Source organism: Amphiura filiformis, chromosome 14 (genome assembly GCF_039555335.1).
Source record: "Amphiura filiformis chromosome 14, Afil_fr2py, whole genome shotgun sequence".
NCBI lineage: Eukaryota > Metazoa > Echinodermata > Ophiuroidea > Amphilepidida > Amphiuridae > Amphiura > Amphiura filiformis.
Window position 1 is genome coordinate 22,848,744 of NC_092641.1, and position 19,186 is coordinate 22,867,929.

Here is a 19,186-nt window from a genome sequence, read left to right on the forward strand (position 1 = left end):
TGCCAATTTACTGGGCTCAAAAGGTATTGTAAGGAGCAACCTCATCATCAACATGAAAATAGAGATTTGGGCTTCTTCACAAGGAGAAACTTTAGAGCCTAGACATATTGAGTGCATTATTTAGAGAATAAAGGTATTATTTTTAGCCACTGTTGTGCATCTATGGGCTCAAATGTGTTAAAATACATTGATCCAAGTTGTGCAGAATGAATTACACACATCAGCCAGTCAAAAAAAGTAATACAAATCTTTTTAAACCTAATAGTTAGAAAAATACTATACATAAAGATTACAATTCCTGACTCAAAATTGCACTATATGGTACTTTCGTCATCTTGGTTTGTCGCTAATGGAGGGCAGAAAATGTATGGAATGAATAATTCAAATATACACATTATTATGTTCTGATGAATCCAAGTGTGTGAAAATATTGGATCCAAAACATAATAATGATAAAATTAGATGTTTTACACCCAATATTTATTGGTTTTGCTTGTACTTCTCATCCAATATTTTTAAAACTCATAGCTCCAATTTTGGATCCAATTTTATATCAAACAATAGCACTAAAAATGCCCGATTCATTACAGTAGGAAATTCAATTGAATGAACGCAGCATGACATAGCGTGATGATTTTTCGCATACACAGCGCGATGCATGCCAGCATATGCATGTGTAACGTGGAAGTGAATCCAACCGTGCTAATATGATTGGTTAGTATTGTTAATTATTGTATCCAAGTTTGTGCATTCGTGTTGTAGTTTGAAATATGCGATACAATCGCGGTTGGATCGCATACAGCTAGTATAGAATTTCCCAGGGTCCGTGAAACATGGGGTATTTTATAACAAAAAGCGAACCTTGTATGTAAAAGGCACATAACTTATATGGTTTATAGTCAATCTGGTTTTTGTCAGTTAATTATAAATTTTAACTTATTTTACATGTTAGGTAACCTTTTCACACCATGTTAAATCACTTGGCCTTAGAATTTCCACTTATTAAATATTAAATAACCTTTTCACACCATGTTATTAAAGTCACTTGGCCTTAAATTATTAACCTATTAAATGTGACTGTCCACCACAAAATAAGCTTTAAATTACATGTCCCTGTTGCTTGTTTGCAAGTTAGTAAAAATCAGTTGGAATTGATAAATCTTTTGTTTTCTATTGTGTTTTGAGATTTTCAATGGGCAATATCTAAAAACAAGATTTGCCAACATTACAACTCATTCATGGTGGATGGTCACATATATACCCTTTCATACCATGTAGTACTTGGCCTTTTTAGATCAACACAGTTGATAACCCTGTTTGTTAATTGTACTTCACCTAATATCAAGTTACACCTGACATCAAAGACCTATTCAGCGATTTGCTGGTCCAGATTCACATTAGGTGGAGAGCGCCTTGAAAATAGAAGCAGAAAGACTTGTGAAAAAACGAAATGAACCAGGCCAATTTACACTGATTTCAGTGGGGCTAATTAGGTATTCATACGGCCATATCTTGGGCCCTCATGATCCGATTAACACCAAACTTGGACTGTGGATGTTTTTCATCATGTTCTACTGAAATATGATCATAAAAATGCTGAAATGCAAAAAGAAAATTTTATGACGTCACACTTGGTACTCTTTAAACACCCCTTTTGAAATGCAATGCCCCGGTGGCGACTATTCGAGGAAATACGTTATCTTAATTCCAGTTCCACCTTATTGTCAATCCAGCTGGAAACTTTAACTTTGGTTAGTTTTATGTGAAATTCCATCTGAAAATTGTTGAGATTGATCAAATCCAGTCAACATTAGCACAATTTGGTCTAAAATTACACAATTTTGTATGGAATTCCACAATCTTCCACACCCTATTCACTTTTCATAGATGAAAATGGGTGGTTGGATCTAGTAACTTAAACTGTTGAATTAAAAAATTTTCCACAGTGGAGGTGCGGTTTTCAAGGAATCCCATTGTGTCACATTATACGCATTAAGGGGTTCATACACCCATTGCATTTTTTGGTACATGCCTGATGTACCACTCTTTGGCTTCTGCCTTTAAAAGCATGTAAGCTTAACTCCCTCATGCTTCTATTTGCTCCAGTTGGTGCGTTTCCTTCCTCCGTTTACTCTCCTTATCATCTCATATGGGTACGGAGGCGTAAGGTAACTTGCTTTATTTAAAGTCTTCATCTGAAAGAGAAAATGATAAATAAATAATCATTTATCACACCTTTCACACATATCAAAGCCCTTTACATTTATTCCGCTGTCGTTGCAATATGTCAACTGACATACAATGCCCAAGGCTTGCTCATACCTTTGGGCGGTGCTCAATGGACAATATTCCTAACAGCTCCCCATTTCACCCCTGGGTAGAAAGAGGCAAGTGAGGTAAAGCGCCTTGCTCAAGTGCACAACATGCAACCCTCTGATTCTGAGGTGGAGTCTGTACCGCTGCTCCACCATGCCCCCATATGTATGTTACATATTTGCATAAATGAACATGCTGTTAAAAACGCTACTCAAACAAGATGCTTGTTCTGAAGGATTTTCTCGCCTCCTTGAATGTATTTTGTTCTATTAACATTACCTTATTTCTTAATTGGAGTCATAAACTACTGGGTATAGGAATAACTATATGCTGACTTTATTGAATGTTTTGTTGAACCCTATGTGGTACCCAAACATGCTACATTTGGCTATTCCAGTTGAAATCCATACACCTATGGAAGACATGACCTCTATCTCCTATTTCAAATGAAGTCCATGTAGGGGGTGTATGAATTTCAATTTCAACACATTCTCCTTCTTCTCTTAACTTTGTTCAACCCGTCAAAGGAGAAAATTATTTGGCTTGTGTTGCTGCGCATAAGTTCCAACTGCTTGCATAAACTCACAAAAGTGTCTGTCAGACACAGAATACACAAATCGCACTTTCTGTGTAGGAGCTGAACTTAACTGCTTGTGTGCCATTCTTTATTAATCCACAATATTATGAGTCTCCTCTATCATGAACTGAATAAAGTATAGTCTTGAAGGGCTCGATTAAAAGCTTAATTATGCCATCAACTCATTTAGACCTCTATGTTCATAACAGACTTATTCACTCATCACTCAATCCTGAACAAGTGACTGCCAAGCTGAACTTGGATCAACTTGCTTTCTCTATCCTTCCTTTTCTCCCCATGTTTGCCTGCTTGCCCAAGCACACACCCTCCCGCCAACTCACTTTCCCACCCACTCAGTCAATCACTCACCTACTCTCCTCCTCACTCACTCACCTACGCATCCCCTTGCTCACCCTTCACTCACCTATTCACTGGCTCACTCATTCACCTACTCACCCCCTCACTCAATCACTCACACATTCACCTTCTCACTTACTCACCTACTCATCACTCGCTCACCCCTTACTCACCCACTACTCTATTCACTCAATCACCTACTCTCCTCACTCACTCAACTACTCACCCCCTTGTTCACCCCTTCAATTGCCCCTCACTTACTCACTCACTCACTCATCCTCTCACTCACCCTCACCTATTCACTCAATCACTCACTCACCTAATCTCCTCAATCACCCACCCCTTGTTCACCCCTTCACTCACCTATTCATCCCCTTACTCACCCCTTCACTCACTCACCTACTCTCCTCTTCACTCACTCAACTACTCAACCCTCGCTCACCCCTTCACTCACCCCCTCACTTACTCATTCACCTTCTCACCCTCTCACTCACCCCTTCACTCATCCCTCACTCACTCACTCACTCACTCATCTATTCATCCCCTTGCTGACCCCTCACTCACTCTCTCACTCACCCCTTCACACTCTACCCCCCCAATCACTCACTCATCTGTTCACCCCTCAATCAATGAATGAATCAATCAATCAATCAATCAATCAATCAATCAATCAATCAATCAATGTCCAACTCACCTGTTCTTTGGATAGTTCCCAGCCTTTAGCTGCTTTCATGTTATCTTCTAATTGTTCCAAAGTTTTGACACCAGTGATTACTGAAGACACGGTGTCCTGCTGGATCAACCAGCGTATAGCAATCTGAGACATGGATTTACCTAAAAGTGAAAAAAAAAAAATAATTATTACAATATTTATTTAATTACTTTATTAACAATCATGCATAAAAATCCCAAGAAATGCCCAACATGCCAGTGAAAAACAAAGCATGGGCCAATGCAATAAAAACAAACAAATGCAAACAAACAGCATTTGTGACACGATCTGGTCCATGGGGGCCAAATGCGGCACATTTGAAACTGAGATAAAAGTAAAAATATGGAGTAAAAAAACAATTAAATACATAAGAAAATACACATCACAAAACCTCATTCCTTAAGAACCAAGTATGTTAGACCGTTGGTGTTTTCAGTACATGTATGTGATAGCCTATAATGTTATTACAAGGTAATAATTATAGTAACTCAATTTAAAAAAATGCCTCTGGCTCCCATGGAGCAGATTGTGTCACATTTAAAAGAGTCAACTCAGCTTTAATAATTTGAGGTATTCAAGGTCATCCCACAAGGGCTCTTTCAATCAATTCCCACTATACAAGCCCAACAAAGCAAATTTAGAAATGTCTTTTGTGACATTTTTACTGACTATAGCTTTGCAAAATTTGAAAATGGAATAGATACAAGAAACATTGTTTTTACTGAGGCCACGAGAACCAACCTGAAAACAAACAAGATGTGCATTGACCTTATCTCCCACATAGGGGGTGTAGATTTCAAATGGAACACCCAGTCATGTACCCCGATTTGAAAATTACACTCCCTGTGTGGGATATTAAGGTCATGTCTTCCATACGGGGTGTATGGATTTCAACTTGAATAGCTCAGTAGGATTCATTTTGCTTTGGCCGCCATTGTTGTTGCTGTCACGGCATCTATAGTCTGCCCTGTTGCAAACAACTGTTGTGTATAGACTCACGTTTTGTGGTTCTTTGCTAGGTTCTCTGGTTTTTATAAATCTCTGGCTCTGTTGGTGTTTTTCTAAAATAACTGGCTTTGTTTTTTGTACTCTGTGTTTTGTTGCTGCAGCAAATTATATGCATGATTCTTAAACACTTGAGAAAGTTCCTGCAATCTTATTGGTTCTTAGCCGTGTGATATGACACGATATAACACGGTTTAGCGCATACAAGTTGAGGCAACACTCGTACGTGCTATTTGAACCAATTGGAGGTGCATAGCAACAACGGGACTGATCAATTCTAAGGCCTAGGTAATTCATTGTAAAATGTAGGATTTAATTTGATTAAAATTTGGTATACTTATGATTAATATTTTTATTTGAATAAAGTGTTTAAGAATGAGAATAAAGGTATGGTTTTTAGCTGTTGTTGTGCATCTATCGTCTCATATAAAATGCGATATCATTATGTTTGGCGTAAAACAACTCGCCTTCGCCTCATTGTTTTAATTAAAATAATGATGTCGCCCGTGTTATATGAGACGATAGATGCACAACAGCGGCTAAAAACAATACCTTTATTCTCTAAATGGAAAACACTGAAAATCCACTGAAAAGGTCAAACAATATTGGGCCTAAGACACTGCACTAGGGTACACCCACCTGTTTCTTTAGAGACTTCTTCCAAAGCATCCACTACTTTCCAAACTCTCTCATCCTCCCCGTATTTAAAATTTGGATGACTTTGATATTTGAGATTAGGATTCTTTTCAGCAAATTCTATTCTACTACCTGGAGGGGGCGCTGTCATGTCTTTCTTAATCTTGCCTGTAAGCCATCCACTGAAATATAACAAAAAAGTATGTTACCATGGTTACGCTCATATTTTGTTCTACTTGAATTCACAAAATACATGGATTAAAGAGACAGGGATTTTGTGTACAAATAGTTTATATCTATATATATATTTGTGACGTGTCATGTCAAAAGGAGACACTTTTGGGCAGGATCGTAAATGGAGAAATAGCCAAAATTGGTGGGTGAATTTTTCAGTTTGGGATTGTTGCAGATTTGTGATGTTATTAATGTTAAAAATATTGTCTGATAGTTGCAGACCGGAATATAACTGGCATGTTATATTTTTTGAGACATTTTTCAAATTAATTCCTACTCTCAACATTGTCAATAATAAAAAAAACCTCATACTTATTTCACAAATATCTTTGGTTTTTGCACAACATGATGACGCAACCAACTGACCAAAGCTAGAAACATGCAACCTTCAGAACACAAATGGAAGACTACAAATGTATACTGCTGCATCACCTACTCACCTTGACTATGGGCAAAATATCTAATTCTTGATCATGAGCTAGAGCCACCTTGTGACCTTGGTTATGTAAAGATATTTGCATTGTACATACTACGCAAAGACCACACAGCTTTTGAGAATTTACCAATCACGGCCTTTGAATAGGGTCGTCGCTAGACAAGGTTGAGGTTCCGTCATGTAAGTCACACAATTGGGTTATTCCACCAAAGTATGTTGATGCAACAGTACACAGAAGGTATGTCCTCTCATGATCGTGAATTAGATATTTTGCCTATAGTAATTAATGTTGAATGTTCTTACCCTTTTAGAGGACTCCATGGAAGTATTCCTAATCCTTCATTCTTACACACGTCTGTTAGCTCCAATTCCAACTCCCTATTTAATAAACTGTATTGTGCCTGTAAAGAATAATCCAAAACCACTGGTAGAATCTTTCATAAAGCAGCTGCTTAGTAGCCAAAATGGGAACCATTCTGCTCTTTGCAAAAAAAGCATGGGGGTTTTTCACACATGAAGTTCAAGCAAGATTTGGCCCCTGGTGACCACTAGTGGTTGTCGTACTATAGCGGTTTTAGAATAACATAATTTTCCTTTGACAACACATAAGGCTAATGAAAGTAACATTTTTTCAAACCATAATGAAATAACTATTTCATTATTTTCCAGAATTTCATTATTTTTCAAAATAGTGGCCACTTCATTAACATTTAGCATGCTACATACCTTCTAATATTGTGTTAAAACACAACCCAAATCTATTTGGGAATAGGTTTATTCATTGGCATGTGTGCTTTTTTTGCACAAAATACAAAATAATGAATTGTTTTGGGATTTTGGTATCACAAACGTGGCTGAAATATCTAAACATGGGCAACATGGGCGGGCTAAAATTAACATAACATCAAGTTTCATTAGCATAACACATTTAGAATTTTTCGAGACAATTTCATGATTACGTGACAATTCAATGGCGACGTCAAAAATGGCGATATCGTTATCCATAATCTACTGTTTTTTCAAATATCAGTCTTACCTGCAGACTAACCCACTTATTAAGTCCCATAAAGTCACAGTAGTCCATAATCTTCTGCATCTGCCATCCAGTGACGTTGCTAGCTCCAATGTAGCGCACTTTACCGCATCTCACTAAATCGTCCATTGTTCTTAGCAACTCCTTAATGTCGGTAGCAGTATCCCAGGCATGAATCTATGGTGAAACAATAACAAGTATAAGGTAAAGGTAAAGGAGACGATCCTGTATAAACAGTGATCGGAGTGCCCTTCTCTCTTTCATTGGCGATTGGGCCAGACTCCTCCATGTAATGTTGCTATAGGGGGATCGCTACACCTCGTCTACAGCGAGTCTGTTACCTTCCCAGCATTTAAGAATGCCGGTACCCATTTAAACACCTGGGTGGAGAGAAGTAATCGAGATAAGGTGCCTTACTCAAGGGCACAGCACGATGGCGTTGCCGGGATTATGAGTCAGTGCCCGTTCCGCTAGGCCACCGTGTAGTCCATAAGTATAGGGTTGCATAATTATAGCCATGAGTACTTATTCTTATTCTTACAAAGCCCCTGATTGGGTAACTGCATGATATAATCATTTATATAACCAATCAAAAAAGAGCTTTTAGATCATTGAGGAATGTTCATCTTAATCCCTTCACCCCTACTCACTAAATATCATATCTCTGATTGGCTCAATTCATGATATAGCTCTCTTCATAACCAGTCTTAGAGGCAAATAATGTGGCCAGTAGTGCCCAGGGAATTAGTTATCTGTGGCAGATACAGCCAAAAAGACGTGTTAAACTAATTACAGACTAAAAATAGTTGTTGATAACAAAACAGGTAATTTTGAAAAAAAGTGCCTTTTATAACGGTAGATATTTTATCACATTTATGATATTTTATTGCCCCTCATATTGTTTGAGCCCAAGCTGATTGAGTTTCATTCTTTTGTATTTCTTTGTTAGTGTATCTGCAGCATATGGGATATGGGAGTGTCAGCATTTTCAACTTGTAAAAATGAAAAAAAAGAAAAAAAATTGCATGGTGATCTAACATGTAACATCAAGCTCAATTTGTTTGCATATCATCAGCCTACTACCATAATTGCATACATGAAAGTCATTTTTTGAGAACAAAGTACAACATCTGGTTCAAGCATGCATCAGTTATGTAATCACCCTAATTAATTTGTATCATTATCATTTGTTCTTGTGCAAAGATTGGTGAATAAATATGTTTAAATACATGCTTGAACCATATTTTATACTTTGTTAAAAATTACAAAAAAATGACTTAGGCAATTATCATAGTAGGCTGACGATATATCACATATGTATTCTTTCTCACATATTTAATAAAAAATGAATTCATTAATATTTCAGGCATAAAAATATCTGTGATTGTGATTAATGTAACAGCATATGGTGAATCCATTGCTGTCTGTCTTAACAGTATCAAATTCTAGTATTATTATTAGTCAGTGTTGCCAAAACCTTGGGTCAAATCACTGAAACATTGACTAAATGTTCTCTTTAAAAACCCTTGCTTTGTATGGGACAGCTAATACTTTCAGAAATTGTGGCAAATATTGAGAAAGTCACTCAAGTTCTTATATTCAGTATTAGTTTGTGGGACGGGAGTCAGGACATGGTGTCGTATCCACCCAATTGGGCTCCCAGATCACAGATTTGGCAACCCTGTAATTAATCTGTTGAAAGAATAAAGAAACCATAGAATATCAAACATGGCCATCTGTCTGGACACAGCCAGTCATACATGTATAATGACCTAATATGAATATGTTTGCTATAATTACTCACACTCATTGAATCATTTCTTTGAAATGAATTTTATCTCTTTTAAAAACAGGGTTGCCCGTTGCCACAACCATGTGAACGGTAGGAGGGGGTTTGGGGGTAATCAGTACAAATGATCACATGGGGACGTGCCACAAACATGGGTAGCATTTTCAGCCTTTTGGTATACCAATGACCCCATTTTTCTAGGCTAATTTTACTAAATGGACTGGGTCCTTTTTTCAATAGTTTTCTCAAATTTGTCAGAAAATAAGCCTGATTTTGCCTCAATCTAGCCAAAATTTTTGAAATTTCACCAACATTTTTGGGAAAATTTGTTTAAACTAAGACAATTTGGGTTAAATTTGGAAGAAAATTATTGGTATATCGATTGGTCCAAATTTCTTGAAAAATTGGTCTATTGATGGGTCCACTTTCTGTTCAAATTCTCAGTGGCACACCGCTACCAAAACCAAACTTGAATACCCCCAGGCGTGTGACGAATGTTACCAACATCCCACCCTTCCCCTCCCAAAAATTCCCCCAGGGTCGTTGTCTGTTTCTTCGTCAATGGGCTATTCCAGTTGAAATCCATACACCCCCCATGGAAGACACAACCTCAATCTTCCACACAGGAAGTGTGCATAAAATGGCGTTACCTGAATGGATGACTCCATTTGAAATCTACACCTCCTGTGTGGGAGACAAAGCTCATGTCTTCCATACTGGGGTGTATGGATTTCAACTGGAATAGCCCAATGTAATCAGTCTTTAGTCTTCCACAGAGGTAGTGTGAATTTTAAATGGGGTTACCTGAATGGGTGACTCCATTTGAAACCTAAACATCCTGTGTGGTAGATCATTTGTCTTGCATACTAGGGTGTATGGATTTCAACTGGAATAGCGTCAATAGCCCAATAGCCCACTCACCTAATACAGATCCACATAATCAGTCTTTAGTCTACCACACAGGTAGTGTGACTTTAATACCTGAATGGGTGACTCCATTTGAAATCTACAACTGTGTGCAGGATTTAAGCTCATATTATATATACTGCGCCAATAAAGTATCCTTACACTTGGAAAAATAAGCACAATTTCAAAACTGAACAATATTAGGGAATTTTTTGTTGTTGTTGATAGATGCACTATCTAATCCTGCACATTATGACACCACATTGAATCCAATGTGACCTCAAGAAGTAAAGTTACAAGCAATTGAATAGATGAAGGTCCAGTTTTAAAAGTGACAGACTGGCCTATACAAGGCGCAAAAAGATTCCAACAAGCGCAACAAAGAGACAACACAGTTTCTTCAATGAAGCGTTATTTAAAGCAGTTTTTATTTTAGTTTTACTTCTCTGTACTTTTCATAACTTTCTTTTTATTTGTCAGTTCTTTTGTTTCAGTTTTCTTTTGTTCCTTTTGTTTTAAATTAGCGCCAAACGCATAAATTAGCCATTCACCACTCTCAAACCAGATTTGTGGTCTGTGGCGTTTTGAATAGTCCAGTTCGTCACTTTTGAAACTGGACCTTCGTCTAATCAAGTGCATCTATTAAAAAAACAAATTTACTCCAATTTTGTTCAGTTTGGAAATTGTGATTATTTTTCCAAGTGTAAGGATACTTTATTGGCGCAGTATATATCTTCCATACTAGGGTGTACTAGGGTGTATGGATGTCATCTGGAATAGCCCAATAGCTCACTCACCTGATACAGATCTACATAATCAGTCTTCAGTCTTCCATGCAGGAAGTGTGAATTTTAAATGGTGTTACCTGAATGGATGACTTCCATTTGAAATCTACACCCGCTGTGTGGAAGATTAAGCTCATGTCTTCCATACTGGGGTGTATGGATTTCAACTGGAATAGCCCAACAGCTCACTCACCTGATACAGATCCACATAATCAGTCTTCAGTCTTCCACACAGGGAGTGTAATTTTTAAATGGGGTTACCTGAATGGGTTACTCCATTTGAAATCTACACTCCCTGTGTGCAAGCTTATGCCTTCCATACTAGGTTGTATGAATTTCAACTGGAACAGCCCACTCACCTGATACAGATCTACATAATCAGTCTTCAGTCTTTTAAGACTCTCCTCTAAGCTCCAGATGATGTTCTTTCTGCTAAGACCATTGCTGTTTGGGTTCTTTGTGTCCATTGTAAATCGCATCTTGGTAGCTAGCACAATCTTCTCTCGCTGTTGCCTTATGGGTAAATAAACAAAATGAAACTGCTTTGCCATCTATATGACTTTAAAATTGTATAACTCAGAGACATACATGTATGCAATTTTAGAAACAAAACATGTGCAATCTAAAACACGAACACAACTATTGAACGTGACACACTAATATTAGTAGTGTTGAATAAATTATGCAAATTTTGTAGTTTTTTAACATTTTACCAACTTTCGTTTCATCTTTATCATCAATCTGGAATTTGCAAAAAGTTCTGGAGTTATGCACCATTGTTTTTTCTGCAATAACAATTTGCTTTAACTTCTGTGTCTAAAATGTTCATGAAACACTCAATAGCCCGATGAACATTATAAATGTTTTGGATCTAAGTTCTTCAACTCTAAATAATAGCAGGGCGTATATTGTCTTATGCCCTGTTAGCATATGTGTCTCGCATTGTCTTACGCCCTGCTAGGGTGAGCATATAGGCCACCTCCTTCCTCATTATTTAACATTATAATTGGCTGCTGAGACACAATGAGAGAGTTACCATACATGGGGACTCAATTGCCCGATTACAGACTGTGAACTCAGGTAAGTGCAGTAGACTCTGGACTGGTTAATCCAGCGACAGGGGTTCAGCTCTTCAACTCGACTTACTTTGTCAACCATGTTCCTACAATCTCCTCACTCAAACCAAACTGGTAGACATTTGCTGTATCGATGAAATTTCCCCCGAGTTTGACGTATCTATCCATGATCTGATGGGCTAATTTTTCATCACATTGGCCTGGTCTACCAAGCTGTATATGAGGTAAAGAATCACATTTCATCAATTACATGACCTAGCTGTGTTTATAAACACATCTAAGACACAAGATGAATGGTATAGGATTTACAATACAAAGGAGATTTACAATACAAAAGCTTATAAGGGTGTTGTGTTTTGCCCATAGTGGCATAGCTAGCACTTTTTTCGGGGGGTGGGCAAGACAACTTTTTAAGGGGGGAACTTTGACAAAAATGGGCTAAAAAATACCTTAAAAACTAAATTCAGGGCGGCCATCATCACTTGGGGGGAAGAGCAAGACCCTATAGACGTTTAGTTCATAAACAACATATTATTTAATAGCTTTTTGAGAATTTATGTCTTGACATTTACTGACAATGTAGGCACCTGTGTGCATTTTATGCAACTTTGCAGATTTTGTATGTTTTTGTATTTTGATTACAATTGTGCCCATCCACCACAAACTGGTTGTAAAGTCGGCATTTTCCATTTTGAGATACAACCAAAAACAGTATGGATTTCTATGTAAAATATAGTAGGAATTTGACATTTGATGAAACATAACTTCACTTCCAGATGTCAGATGAAGTAAGTGAGGTGTCATTTTAAAGCTGAAAGTGCTTTCTTTCAAAATCTGCAATAAACAGAAAATGATCTAGAGCCGACTTTACTACCACTTCGTGGTGGATGGTCACAATTTTAAAACACAATGCCGTTTAACTTGATATGTAAACTAGCTGTGTATCAAGCTACAGCTAGGTAATTAAACATAAATTAAATGGATTGACATTTTAAATGAAAACCTATACCTTAATAACTTAATTGATACCAGTAAACCAGCTGTGTAATTTCATCAAGCTGCAACTGGGTAAAAAATCTAAATTAAATGGATTGATGTTTTAAATGAAAACCTACCCTTAACTTGAGTAAACCAGCTGTGTACTTTCATCAAGCTACAGCTAGGTAATTAAACGTAAATTAAATGGATTGATGTTACAAATGAAAACCTACCCTTAAAATAAATCTATTTTACAAATATTGTAATCATACATATGTATGAAATTGTAGTGCCATATGTGACCATCCATCTCAAACCGCTCGTAAAGTCGGCAAATTGTATTTCGAGTTACAGTGCAAAATATGCATAGAGGTTGTATTCATATGTCCCTAATATTTGTCCGACATGTTTCTCAGTTTAGTCCAGTCAAACACCAATCTTTAATCCTATTGTTGAAGAGGATAATAAGCTTATACATGTACTTATGTATATAGCATTAGTAAAAAGCTTTCAAGCAAACAAAGACTTAAAAGTTAAGTAACAATGAGAGGACATTTCTGAACCTCGTTCAGTTGGGGATGATTTGAAGTGACCGCCAATTATGACCATTTGATATTTAATACCAGCAATGTGGAAAAAAGAAATAATGTAGTGCCAAAATAATGTAGGGCCTACCCTTTTACTTTTTGACCAGGGGGCGACTTTACGAGCGCTTCGACCTGGACGGTCACATATTATCTTATACTAGAGTCCGAAGTTTACCGTTTTCTAATATCCGTTTTCCGTGTTGTAATCCATGTTGTAAAATTTGTAAATCCATGTTTTATGAATAAAGCTTTAAATGTATAAAAAATGATTATGAATGATATCAATGCCACAATAAAGTGTTCAATATCGCGATCAGTATGCTCTGATTGGAATATTCTCAAGATAATAGGCCGACTGTTACGATGTTTGGATAGACATGATGGATAGGGGGTTCATGCCTTGGTAATATCTTTGTTTGGGTATTAAACAGTATTTTTATCATAAAAATTGACACACACAACTCTTAAAGTTTGTTTGTAACATTTATTTTAAAAACAAGTTTTGTCATACAAAAATGTCATTTTCCATGTTGTACCTCCGATTCCGTGATATTTTTCCCTTATCCGTAAAACGGAAAACTTCGGACTCTATCTTATAAATTCTGATTAACATTTTTATTTTTTTTATAATACCCTTATAAACTCCAAAAACTTTCATTACCGTAACATTTTATAAAACATAATACCATAATTAGTTGACATATTCCTGTACATGAACAAGGTGTGCACCTGTAGCTAGGCCCAAAAAATGACATTAAAGCCATAACATTTTCATACAAAATAGATTAGCATTTCTTTGCCATAAAATGTTAGTTTTTACTGTCAGATATATCCCCTTTTATTTTTGAGCCGAACAACTACGGCAAAGCAAAGAAAATTGGAATTTACTACCGGCGCATTATGTCGCCAATACGTCACCACTCCTTCAGTCCTTCGGTCATGTTATGGTACGACCCTTTGCTGTGTAGATCACCGCCCCGCATGCCGTGTACGTACTGTGTATTATGAACATCGTGTATGCGTTCGACTAATAATTCCATCGTAATAATAAAACGCCGGTTCCGTCGTTTTATTCAAAATCTCGGATTTTGACAAAACTACAGCACCTCTAGAGAGTCTTGATTTTTGCACGGTATATTGGTTTAATAAAGTACAATTTAATTGTGTAAAAAAATGAATTTTAAAAAACCAGTGAGGATGTCCTCCTCAGCAAATGTTATAATATGGCTTTAAAAACAGAGTCATATATCATGCACTTTCAAAATCGATATAATTTATGTACCGGTAGCTATTTAGTTATATGGCAGAAAAATGAGAATGGATGTCTAACAAGCCATTTGGTAAAAATGATTTTGATGGAAACCAGGGAATGCTTTACAGCATAGAACTGGGAAAAGTCAACTGATGGCTCGGTTAACCCCATCACCCATAAATACCACGATCGTACATGTAACCACCACACAAAAGGCGCGCATGCATGAATCCCACGCCATGTGATGACGCAATCACCCTATAAAGTGCTATATAATGTTCAGATTTATAATCCCTGGCAGGCCCAGCGCAACTGTGTCTTGAATCCCGGGTTTACCAAGTGAGTTCTTTGTTCATCTTCTCTCCTTTTTTTGTTTCTTCTTTAACTTCAGATAGCAAAAGCAGTGTCTGGGAAAAATAAAGATTTTTCTGAATACCCAACCTCAAATCAACGCTAAAAGAAAGTTACATCCTTCTGGCATTGAACTGGCCAATGTAAAAAATAATGAGCAAGTGCAGGCGCATCACAGAACAAAATCACACGCATGCAGGCGTTTCTCTTACTGTTTTTCTCCAATTTCTCTTCTCTTTGATACGGGGTGCGCCCGTTTAAAAGGGCTGTATGCTACTGAAGTGTGAGGAAGGAGGTGATGGGAGACAAACAGCAAATAAAGAATTTAAGGAGAGTCATGAACAATTTTACTGAACTTCCACAGATAGGCTTGCTTGTTGGTGTCCCAGGATTGTAAAAAGTGAATATTACATGAACTTACCCATTTCATATCATTCTGCATTTTCCAAATTCAACAACGTATGTTTTATATAGAGAAAATATAGAATCTTTGAAATTAAAATGGCATTTTTGTCCAAAAATCTTTATCAATCATTGTTCATCAGGCCTCCCAATGGTCTACACTTGACTCTTCAATAAACTCAAACTTCTCTAAAATATTTAAAGTTTAATGCGAAGCGCCCTCACATCCTTATTTGGACGTAAAATGGCCATTTTAAGATAACATCAACTCCCAATTTTTATGCAACTTTAAAAAATGGAAATCTAAACATCAATTACATGTAAACAAATCAATACCAACTTTAACAGAATAATGGCGATTGCTGATGAAAATATCAATTGATTTTCAGACCCCCGTCCAAATACTTGTTTTCACTGGCACCTCATTGTCAAAATGCTCAGGAGATCATACTGCATCAAATAAGCTGGTTTCCTAAGAAATTTGAAGCATCATCATTCTTTAACCCACCACTAAATTGCTAGCACAATAACAATGGAATAGGACTGATACACTGAGACTTTTAACATGTAGAGCATATAATAAGTTCATCGCATATTTACTGTGTTGAAATGCATGTATTTGGCGAGTGGAAATTTATGAATGAACTTTGCGCCGTATGTGTTGTTACACTGTAGCTCCAACTTGACTAGTACACAGAGTAACTAGTAGTAGTATGCACTCTTCAAAGGTATATACTGTAAAATATTTTAATGCCATGGGAATGAAAGTTTTAAGTTTGTGTCCACCACCTGCATGCTTTGAAAACTACCGCGTGAAATTGTCATTATTTGAAAATCAGTTTCAGTATCCAATACATGAATAACATCATGGAGATGTCTATACAGAGTGTAAAGAGTGGAACTACCTTTGACTTTGAGAGTATTCTCCACAGTGCTTCTGTAGAAGCCAAGCACGAAGGGATACCTCAATCGAACGTCAAAATCAGATTCACACCTGTGTGCTAGTTCCAGTAACTGTAACTCAGTAATCTTTATTTAACATTATTACGGTATGACATTATCTGATTAATGAGTTACAGATCGGTATATTGACATTTGTTCCACAAATTAAAGAAACATCACAATATGTGGGCTCATTTTGGGCTCTAAGGATGTTGCTGAGGAACTCTCTGATATGAAGGTCAGTTTGGGCATGCACTGATGATTTTAATCCCATTGTACCAGGGTTTGGGCATGCGTGGATAATTTTAATCCCACTGTATTACTCTATACCGGTACTCACAAAGTTGAGGTAATTGATCTACATTGATCTCATCTTTTGGGTGGGTTCAAAATTCCCTGAGTTGGCAAAACCTGCAATCTACATGGGAGTAATTTACTTCTAAGTGCAAAAGTGGTCAAAATATTGTCTTAATTTTCATGATTTGGATTTATCATATTGAGCAGCATTCTACTTGTGATGTTTCTACACTGTGTAGAGAGCGTCTACAGCATCTCTGAGGTAAAACTGATAAATACAAGGTATATTTCTTGATGCTTGAAGTTTGGATTTCTTAAACGTACAGTGCATCCCTATGCTATGTACCGCTGCAAGACTTCAGCCTCAGGTCCGATGGCATTAATAATGACTAACCTGTGTGCACGATTCGGTGAACCGGTCAATTACTAATTTTATTATTTGTTTGTAAACAACAACAAATTAAAATTTGACAGATATTAAATGTTTAAAAATTGTTTGAATACGTACCGGATTTACACCAAATGTCATGGTACCCAAGCAAATATTGGACACCGATACACCAGAGCTACCCAGGTAACGATACATGTTGTCGTCGTCAACGATTTGCTGAAAAACGTCTCCAGGAGTTGCTTTTTCGTCAGCTAAATCGGACATCATGCGAACTCGTGCACAACTTGAAAGCTTTGTAGATCGTATCAACGATGGTTTGAAATGTATTATACCGAGTCTGACAGCGCACTTTGGTTTAAAAATAGGTAAGCTTACAGAAACTTCTTGCACGAATTCTGTGCATGTGTCGACTTTCCGTAGCTGTTTCTCTGTTTACACGCCCTCGTGGGCAAATCGATATGGGTTATAAGAATTCAAGGGCGCACACCACCAATTCAGTGTCCCATTAAAAATACACGTGAAAACGAAACGTGCCTTTTCTTTGCTCGATTTTTAGACCTTTTCGGCAACAAATTGAAAATAAAAATAATACCAATGGATTGCAAGTCGATGAAAATTTAACATAATGTTTCAAGGAACGAGTAGTCCGGGGGTAGTCTTGTGATTTATTTCCAGAAATTCAGATAAAAATGTGCGTTTAAACAGCGCCACTGATTTTTCAATCCGAGGGCCTACTTTATTCAAAAATTGTGTTATGCAACATAGCACCCTCTTTTTATGACATTTTCAGTAGATATCCACGGAAAAAGCTTTATAGCCTATTCCAAAAATCATCAGTTGATTCCGATTTTGTTTTGCAAGTTATGCATGTTTAATGTATATAGGCCTAGGCCTACACTAAGCTACACTACTACATAGCATATAGACAATGTGTTGTAATTTCGTATTGTTGTAGGCCTATCAGGACGTAATTCTAATTTCACAATATTTTTGCTAAACAAATTTATAATCTGCATGGTAGGCCTATTGTTCATACATAAACTTTATGTAGCCAGAGGTTTCCAGTGGTATAAAAATCTCAACTTTTGTTGAGAAAAGTGGGGGATGATGCTGAGGGTTACGAAATGCCCTTTGAAAGGGCATATCTATTGCAAAAACAAGTTTAACTCCATTCGAAGAGAATAATTATTACATTACAAGTTGACACTTGTTGCAATTTTTTATGCGTATTTCTCATGAAAAAAGAGAAATTGTGTTGGTAAAGTTTGGCCTCATTCGGGTCCTTCCCGGCGAAATTAGGCCTATTTTTCAAGGCAGCGGGCTGATGACGTAAGAAAATGAAGCGAACACTATAGGGGAGAGTGGGGTAATCCCGAACATCTTCTCATTTACTATTACTAGGCCTACACATTAAAACAACGTATTAAAGATAGAATAAACTATTACCATACCAATATCAAGAGTGGGATTACCCCAGCAAACACAAAACGTTTTCGACATCATTCGCAAAAAGTTAGAAAAGGTTGCTAGAAAATGTTTAAATGTCGGGTTATATAAAGGGTATATATAAAAGGGTATAAAACGTTTGCATAACATTCAAAAACATTAACTTACTGTTATTTAAAGGGGCATTTCGTGATCCACAGCCTCATCCCCCCACTTTTCCCAAAAAAAATTGAGATTTTTACACCACTGGATACCTCTGGCTACATAATGTTTATGTACCAAATATTTCTTGCAGATTAATTCGTTTAGCAAAAATATCGCCAAATTTGAATTTCGTTCTGGTGCACCAGAACGAAATTACAACACATTGTCTATGGAGCAGTGTAATACACATAATCATGCATAACTCGCAAACGCAAAATCGGAATCAACTGAAATTTTGGAAATAAGCTTTTTTTTTGGTTATCTACTGAAAAATGTCATAAAAAGAGGATGCTAGGATCACGAAATCCTCCTTTAAGTGTCTACAAAATATTTGGCCCAAAAATTGTTTGCAAAAATATTTTACAAAAACATTTTAAAAACATTTCACCAATATTTTTGTAGTGAGTTTTCATACAAAACGTTTTAAAACTCTGTCTCGTTCGAAGTACATGTAACTCATCGCTTACAGTTGGT

General features: G+C 36.8%; 1 protein-coding gene across 1 annotated transcript; it reads right to left on the reverse strand.

The window, feature by feature from the left end:
• Positions 1 to 1,658: 1,658 nt before the first annotated feature.
• On the reverse strand, positions 1,659 to 17,521 carry LOC140169846 (uncharacterized oxidoreductase YrpG-like). The gene is made up of 8 exons (XM_072193158.1): positions 17,180 to 17,521; positions 11,933 to 12,075; positions 11,146 to 11,299; positions 7,310 to 7,483; positions 6,577 to 6,674; positions 5,607 to 5,785; positions 3,945 to 4,084; positions 1,659 to 2,195 (listed from the first exon to the last, which is right to left on the reverse strand). Exons 1-8 carry the CDS (start codon positions 17,327 to 17,329, stop codon positions 2,094 to 2,096), a joined length of 1,140 nt encoding a protein of 379 aa, XP_072049259.1. The 5' UTR covers positions 17,330 to 17,521; the 3' UTR covers positions 1,659 to 2,093.
• Between the last annotated feature and the right edge of the window lie 1,665 nt (positions 17,522 to 19,186).

What these genes read in the sequence shown, in the direction of transcription:
- LOC140169846 (XM_072193158.1), bottom strand. Translation starts at nt 17,329, where the DNA reads ATGATGTCCGATTTAGCTGACGAAAAAGCAACTCCTGGAGACGTTTTT. An exon ending in TGACATTTGGTGTAAATCCG is followed by an intron (nt 12,076 to 17,179) that starts GTACGTATTCAA and finishes CCTCATATACAG; the next exon opens with CTTGGTAGACCAGGCCAATG. An exon ending in AGAAGTCTCTAAAGAAACAG is followed by an intron (nt 4,085 to 5,606) that starts GTGGGTGTACCC and finishes TTTCACTTTTAG; the next exon opens with GTAAATCCATGTCTCAGATT.